At 31.5% G+C, this 8347-nt stretch overlaps 1 protein-coding gene across 1 annotated transcript; it reads left to right on the forward strand.

Moving 5' to 3' along the window:
• The first annotated feature begins 5731 nt into the window (after positions 1–5731).
• On the forward strand, positions 5732–8339 carry LOC140436535 (uncharacterized). Its single transcript, XM_072525424.1, has 4 exons — positions 5732–6011; positions 6757–6983; positions 7231–7359; positions 8223–8339. Exons 1-3 carry the CDS (start codon positions 5866–5868, stop codon positions 7320–7322), a joined length of 465 nt encoding a protein of 154 aa, XP_072381525.1. The 5' UTR covers positions 5732–5865; the 3' UTR covers positions 7323–7359; positions 8223–8339.
• Positions 8340–8347: the final 8 nt, after the last annotated feature.

Raw genomic sequence — 8347 nt, forward strand, 5'->3', positions numbered from 1 at the left:
TAAGAAAAACACTTAACTAGTACTCAGTAGATAATGCCGGAAAACTATCATTGATGAGCAAGAAATATTTAAAACATAGAGTAGTGAATTGTTTCAAGATAACCTGAATGTTAATCAAGAAGGACCTCAATGTTAATCAAGAAGGACCTGAAATTTTAAAATCTGAATTTCGTCATGCAATAAAATCAGAGAATTTTCCAGCTAAACTCTTAAATATGATACAAGAGGACTACATCGGTGCTCTAGTTGTTTTTTGATGATGTATATACTACTGGTTAAGAAACTAAGGAATGGCTAAAGTCTGTTTTTATAGCAATTCCAAAGTAATAGAGGTCAAAAAGATAGGACGATACTTTTAAACATATTAAGAACCAAACTCATTGATGGTAGAGATCTTTGTATCATATAAAACTTATATTGGAAGTATTGGCCAAATCAAAGGTTCAGTTTGAGGTCCTAATTTTAGTTTTTGAGAAAAGTGGTATAATCATTGGCAAAATATCCAAAAACCTAAGATGCTTAACTAATTTTCGTCGTTTAAATCATCATAACTCTTGTTCTAAGAGTCCAAAATAGTTCATTTGGGGTCCAAATTAAAGGTATTGATGCCAAATCATAGCTCAAAAGTGTAGTTAAAGTCTCTCTAACTAAAGATATAACTTAAAAACGGCAAAAAAACGGTAAAAACGCCGGAAAACCGACGCGAACACCGTTCTAATCAGATTTTTATCTTTTAAATCAATAGAACTCTGGTTCTAAGAATCGAAAATAGTTTGTCTGGGGTCCAAATTAAAGTAGTAAAGAGTAGCGCATCTCTAACTAAAAATGTAACTCAATAAAGGGCGAAAAACGGCAAAAACCGATTTTTTAAATTTTTAAGTCTTGTACCACTTTAAAAATTCTGGAACATAGTTTTGGTGATCATAATCATACGTTGCACATATTTTTTTCGAGCTATTAATATTTTTGTTATTTTTATAGGCGTTTAAAATTTTCAAATGCAAATCAATTTGAATTTCATGCCAACTCTCATTTTGGATCAAATATTTTTCTATAACGCAAAAACCTTTAATTAAATAAAAGAGGAACTCTTTTGGTAAAAAATTAAGCGTGTAATAATTAATCGATTTTTGACGTTTCATGTAATTTTGAGGTTATGTGTCAATATTTTGTGCTAAAATTTGGCGAATCTTCATCCTTTGTGATGCTAAACAACTCGCGTTCTCAAACGACTATAGGTGGCAGCACTTATTTTAAAAAATGGCGGACGAAAAACGCACAATCGTTTGTGCTGCTTCTTCTTCCTTTTTATAAGCAATTCTGCTTGTTCATTGGCGGATTAATACCTCTATGGAAGATTGTCACTCCATCTTTTGCGCGGTCGTCCGATACTTCTTCTACCGATTGGTGATTTATCTCTTGCTATTTTGACGACACGGGTCCCCTCCATTCTGCTTATGTGGTTATTCCATTCGTTTTTTCTATTTTGTGTCCATTCATTTATACACTGTACGTTACTGTTTTTCTAATATCTTCACTTCTCTTTCGATCTCTCAGCGTATTTCCTGTAATTCTTCTCAGTACTCTCATCTCTGCAGTTTCCAGTAGCCTTTGCGTTGTAGCTGTGTTGGGTCTTGTTTCTGAGGCATATGTCATTATTGGTCTTACACTGGCTTTATAAATTCTTGACTTCATCTCAGTGTTAATGTCAGTCAGTAATCTCAGTCAGTATTATTAAAGCATCCTGCCAGTCTATTTGCTTTTTGTACTTGATCTCTCACTTCTTTTTCTTCTCAGGTATTTTAGTTCCATTACTTGTTCAATACTGATGCCATCAATTTCTATTTTACATCTGGTATCGTTTGTTGCTATGGAACACACAACGCGCTATGGAAAGATCAATATTAGGTATTACTATCAGAGATAAAGTACCAAACCTAGAAATAAGAAGAAGAACAGGAGTCACAGATGCAGTTGAAAAAAAAAATAGCCATGGCTAAATGGGCTTGGGTCGGACATGTTGCCAGATTAACGGATGATAGATGGACCAGAAAGATTCTGGAATGGCGACCAAGGCAAGAGGCATATCGAAGCAGAGGACGACCACCGACTAGATGGACGAATGATATCAAGCATCATCACCACAAACTGGATGCAAGAAGCACAAGATAGGAATAGGTGGAAAATTTTACGGGAGGCCTACGTTCAGCAGTGGACAAATATAGGCTAATTAATGATGATGATGATGATGATCGTTTGTTGACATTGTAAAGTTGATAGGGAATTTTAAAAGACTTCTAGTTGAAGTTCAGGCGAGCTCATAATTTTTAAAATTTGACAAAATTTATACCACTTTTAAACTCTAATTTATTCAATTTTTTTACATTTATCCCAATTTTATTAGTTATCTATTTTAACAGCAGTTGGCAGCACGGTCGTTTGAGAACGCGAACACCCCAAAATTTGGGGTCAAGTTTCCCGTGGAGCATTTTTGACATTCTTATCCGGCTATGCCCTTTGTTGATATACTTTTCTGTCTATTTTGTATATTCTTTATATTGAATATTTATCTATGGCTTAACTTAACTTTTATCCTCATAAATAGAATATCAAAGTAAATCTTTTGATGGTTTAACAAACTTATTTCTTAACTATTTCCCACAAAGTGACAATGCTTTACAGTCGTAAAAAATCCAAGTATATAAAACGTAGATATTGCTTGTCAAATTTAACGTGATACTTGGCCGATTTGAAATTAGGCTCACATAAGCATAACACAATTCGTCCTTATTATTTCTTGGCCCTTCGAAGTCCAAGGTACTTGTATAGTCTGCGACAAAGTTTTTTTTTATTTTACTTATGTTTAAAGTTACTGTGTGATGAAGAAATATCGTATTACAATAGATTTGACTTTTTAAATAGTTATTGTTAAGTATTTTAAATTATCGACCCAGCGCATTATGTATACCTATCTTTTCCTCCGAATGCGTTCTCACTTAATTTTCTACGCAAGTGGACAAATTTGTCAAGTATCACCTTAAATTTGACAAGCATACTTTATTACCTATTTTAATTATTATAAAATATGTAGGTACTACTTATGTGCTTATTTTATTCATTTATTATTATTACGTATGTGCTTATCTTATTCATTTATTATTTAGTCCAGGAAACGAAGCTTAAAATAAGACAAAACCTCGCAAAAGCCTCGCTTCAGAAAAGACGCATAAAAATTTTTGATCGAGTTCAATTTACCCTCTACTTCAAAATCTATATTGTGTAAACTGGCGCTTTTTATTTTTGAAAGGTGAAAACTACCCCTTATATAATAATATGTATAAAAAATTTTAAAAAAGTGAAATTTGGTTCAGATGAATTACATAATGATTGCCTGATACTCTAACTATACTTAATTGTTGACCGTTTCTACCCTTTAAAAGATTATTTTTAAGGGTGAAAACTATCCCTAATTGCCCAAATTTATAAAAAAAAGGTTAAGGAGAAGAAAATTTGAATTGAATAATTTAGGTAATAATAGTTTGATACTCTTAATATAATTTCTGAGTATTTCAACACTTCAAAATTTATTTATTAAGGGTGACAACTACCCCTTATTCTGAACTCGAAATTTGGTTAAGATCAATTGAATAATGCTTTTTTGGTGCTCTAAGTATAGTTTTTAAATATTTCAACCTTTTGAAAATTCGTTTTTAAGGGTTAAAACCAAGCCCCTAATTACCAATATGTATAAAAAATTTTAAGATAACAAAGTTTGGTCTGAGTTACATAATGATAATCAAAATATACAATTTATGCATCCCTTATTATTTTACAATTTTAATAATACAATTTCGCATACAAATATTTTGTAAATCATATAATATTTATAAATCAAGTCTCACTTGGTGTCGCTTCTTTCACCATCTTCTTCGTCATCTTCTATTCATTATCATCATCAACCTGTATGCGTCCACTGCTGGACATAGGTCCCCCTCAGCTCTTTCCATGTCTCTGTCTTGTGCGTCTTGCATCCAGTTATTCTAACACGCTTCAGGTCGTCAGTCCATCTGGGCGTCCTCTGCTTCGTATTGCTTCTTGCCTTGTTCTCCACTCTAAAATATGTTTTGTCCATCGGTTGTCTGATAATCTGGTGACGTGTCCCGCCCAATTCCATTTTAGCTACTCGATTTTTTCGATGGCATCTGTTGTTTTTGTTCTACGACGTATTTCTTCGTTTGGGATTCCGTCTCTCAGAGAGACACCCAACATCTGGCGCTCCGTAGCCATTTGAGTCACGCGAATCTTATTAACTACCTTTTCCGTCGACCGTCCATTTATGATCAATTTTAACACCCTTAAAATCATTGATTAATGACCCCTATTAATGAATGATTTTCTATTAATGAACGATTTTATTATAGGCAACACAACATACATTGCTTGCATAAATTAATTAAACGCTCTGTGATTGGCAGTGACCTGTGGTGTAGGCACACAAACATATACCTATTTATATTCAAACTAAAAAATTAATTTATAATGAAGTAGCCGCTGTTAGTACTATCTGTCATTGTATGTCATTATTTACTTTATTGTTTAAAATTCTGTGTATTTGAAAAATCAAAGGATGGATATTGATGAAGAGTTTAATTTAACTCCACCAGAATTTAACTTCTTCTATCACAGAATTTACAGAGGTCCAAGAAGACTTAAATATAAATTTGTCAAAATGCTATACAGCAGATAATCATTTATCAAGATCTTCCTTTAATTTCAGTAATTGCACCATTTCGAATATTAATGTTTACTATAATAAAACTACCACTAAGGAAATTTTGAATAAAGTCAATGAAAACTGAAAAAATTGTTGTTTATCGTTAAGTAAATAAATATTTAAACTAAGATATCTTTATTTCTAAAGAGTACGGTCGATGGAAAAGTTTTGTAACGAACTCGTGAAGTAAAATGGCGATTAACAATCTCGAACATTAACGCACTCGCTTCGCTCACGCGTTAAAATATCTCAATTGTTAATCTCCCTTATTAATACACTTGTTGATTAAATAACTATTTTTGTGAGTGTTAATATTTTCGCTCCATAAGCGGGTACAAGTAACACACATTGATCAAACCATCTTCTATTATTGGCGTACTATTACTGCAATTATCACCAGAACAACCAGAGCAAGTTGGGTTACAAAATGAATCCAGTTTTTTACAGTTACTTGAAGCACCGCAACCTTTCTTTCAGTGACAAAATATCATTTTGAAAAGTTCTTCAGGAGTAGGCGACTCTTTAATTTTTAGTGGATGCAACGATCCATCCATATTATAGTTTCCATGATGCCACTGATGGACCTGAAAGTAAGTCCTTTTTAAGTTCTCATCTAAAGCATCTACAGTAGGCACGAGTATCGAGTAATGCTAACTTGACGGCGCTATTTTTCGTAGTAGCTTTGATGAATGACTCGTAGCGCATTCGCTCAAGTAAAACTTTAAGTATTCGCCTTTTTTCAATTTATTGAACTCTTTAGCAGTTCCGTACAATAAAATTGCTTGCCGGCTGTTAAAATTTTTTTAGTTTAATCAGTATAGTCTGACAACGTTTAGTTTTGGGAATATGACTCACAACTCGACGATGCGCAGTGATTCTTGTTTACTAGTGTTACCATGGAAACGGCCAGTTTGCTGTTTGTCAGTGTCGTAGTTGTTTATCGCAGAGAGTGTTTGATCGTGTTGATTATTTTACTATTTTATTTTAGATTAGTGCTTAGTATATTGGTAGTAGTAATTAGTGAATTATTAAGTCATTTAGTGTATTTATAGTGTGTTAAGTTTAGTTATTAATAATAGTTATTTAACAATATGGCTTCTAAAAAGATAGGAACAAAAGGGCTGGGATTAAATAGCCAAGCTAAGGCAACCATTTATAATGTTACTACATTTATGGAACAAGAGGCGGCACATTTCGAAGCAACCGAAAACCTGTTAATACCTTTAAGGAAATTGACGTAAGTATTGTCAATGATATTTTTATTTTTTTGTGTTTGTTACTTTTTTTTTGTTCTTGTTTGTTACTTTTCTTAGATATATGTATAAATCACTGAAATCACATCTTTAAATGTAAAGTGAGGTGTATCTGGAAATATGTATTTTGCGATTTTTCAACAATATTCTTCCATTGCTGTTCCCATTTCAGTCTAATTTTATTTTTTATTGAGTTAAATATATCCCTTACTGTGTAAATATTGCAAAAGACTCCATTCTGCACTGCTTCCTTAGCTAAGAGTATCAGCTTTTTCATTCCCTGGTATACCTACATGGCCTCTAATCCAAATAAATGTTATATTTAAATTTGCAATCATGTTTATTAAACAACATAACATAGGACACTTCATTCCTTTAAATTTTGTATTTTTATAGAGTCTAATGCAGATTTAGAATCTCTTAATATTACTCCATCGAGTATGTTATTGGATGTTAACCAGATAACACCTTTTATAACTGCAAAAAGTTCGACAGTATAAATGCTACAAACAGATGGTAATTTATATTTTAATGATTGGTTTGTATTTTGTATAAATACACCACAATCAACACCTTGTTATTACCTATTTACGATGATCAGATACTTTATATTATTTGCTTGAAACAGAAAATCACCGACCTCAATATGGACTATGTTAGTAAATATGATTAATGTGCATTTTTTTCTCAATATTTTTGTCTAGTAACATTTAACATTGGTAATTATAGGGATAGGATTCTAGCAGCTACAGGTATAAGTAAAATCACTTTAACCAAAATAAGAAAAGAAGGTAGAGAAGTCAATAAAAATGAAGCGACTAGTTCATCTTTTACAAGTTCAAAAAGAAAACGTTCTAGTGTTAAAAAAATTAAATTGGACCAAGGAGAAGAGGAAATCATCAAAAATGTTATATACGACTTCTACACCATCGAGAAAAGATCACCTACAATTAATGGTAAATAGTTAAGTTAAAAAATAATTTACGATAAAAAATTTTGTTATCGTAAATAAAATAGAGTAAGTAAAATTATAAAACAATTGTTTGTTTGTACCCATTTAGAACTAAGTAAAAGTTTTCAAAGTAAAAACACTGATATAGATACATTTAAAAAAAAACGGTAGATACAATTCCTTTACAGTTTTACTTACTTAGAAAACAAGATTTACTTTCCAAATATTTTACCTATTTCTATTTATTGAAGGTATTTATGAAAAACTAAAGAACAAAGAAATGGGATTTCCAGGGTCAAAGGAATCATTAAGGAAAACCATAATTGGATTAGGCTTTAAGTAACACAGTAAAATAATTATTCAGCTGAACAAATAAAACTGTAAGTATAACGGATAATGTATTTTAAATTGATATTGTATTGGCATCGTTTTAGTTAAACTTATAATGAATATGAATTATTATGAATATGAATAGTGTCTTTTCAAAAGTGCTAAATATTTGGATAATTTATTTCGATTCAGGTTTCCGAAAAACTGTAAACAAAAAATGAACCTCTCCAAGGTTGCATACGATTCTACATCATTTGTTTTTAACAAATGAATTGTTCTCACTTCTGTATGTTGTGATACATTTGAAATTTAAACCATCATACTTTTGAAAATATATTCTTCAAATTATCTCGAACAAATTACAGGTGGAGAAAAACCGAAGACAATAGGAGTGTCCTAATGGAAAAATATGAAATTCGTTTAAAACGAATAGAATATTTAAAGAAGCTAATTCAATTTTGATCTGAGGGTAGAACTATAGTTTATACCGACGAAACATATATACACAGCAGCCATACTCCACCATACCACTGGACAGATCAAAGCGGAAAAAAAGAAACCAATTTCTAAGGGTAAAAGGCTGATTGTTGTTCATGCTGGAGGAGAGAGTGGATTTGTACCTAACGCTCTGTTAATTTTTAAATCAGGTACATGTTACAGATGAGATTTAATTTAGACAATTAAAAAGTCAATTTTAATAACAATAACAATAATGTAAGCCATAATTACTTTCATAATAAATCACATTCTATTGGACCGTTTATGAAACTAATATCGAAGCAAAGGTTTTTCGGCAAAAAGTTTTTGATAACGCAAAATTTACTAAAAATAAAAATATACAATGAATATTTCAATCGTCGAAAATTCCTCTAAAATAATTTGTACAATAATTTCATGATATTTATGCTTTCAGGATCCAAGAGTGGCGACTATCATGACGATATGAACCACCTTAATTTTATGAAGTGGGTCAGAAGTCAGCTTATACCTAACTTATCTAAAAATTCTGTAATTCTGTAAAAATACCTTGAAATAAAA

The sequence above is a fragment of the Diabrotica undecimpunctata genome, chromosome 3, assembly GCF_040954645.1.
Source record: "Diabrotica undecimpunctata isolate CICGRU chromosome 3, icDiaUnde3, whole genome shotgun sequence".
In the NCBI taxonomy this organism is placed as follows: Eukaryota; Metazoa; Arthropoda; class Insecta; order Coleoptera; family Chrysomelidae; genus Diabrotica; species Diabrotica undecimpunctata.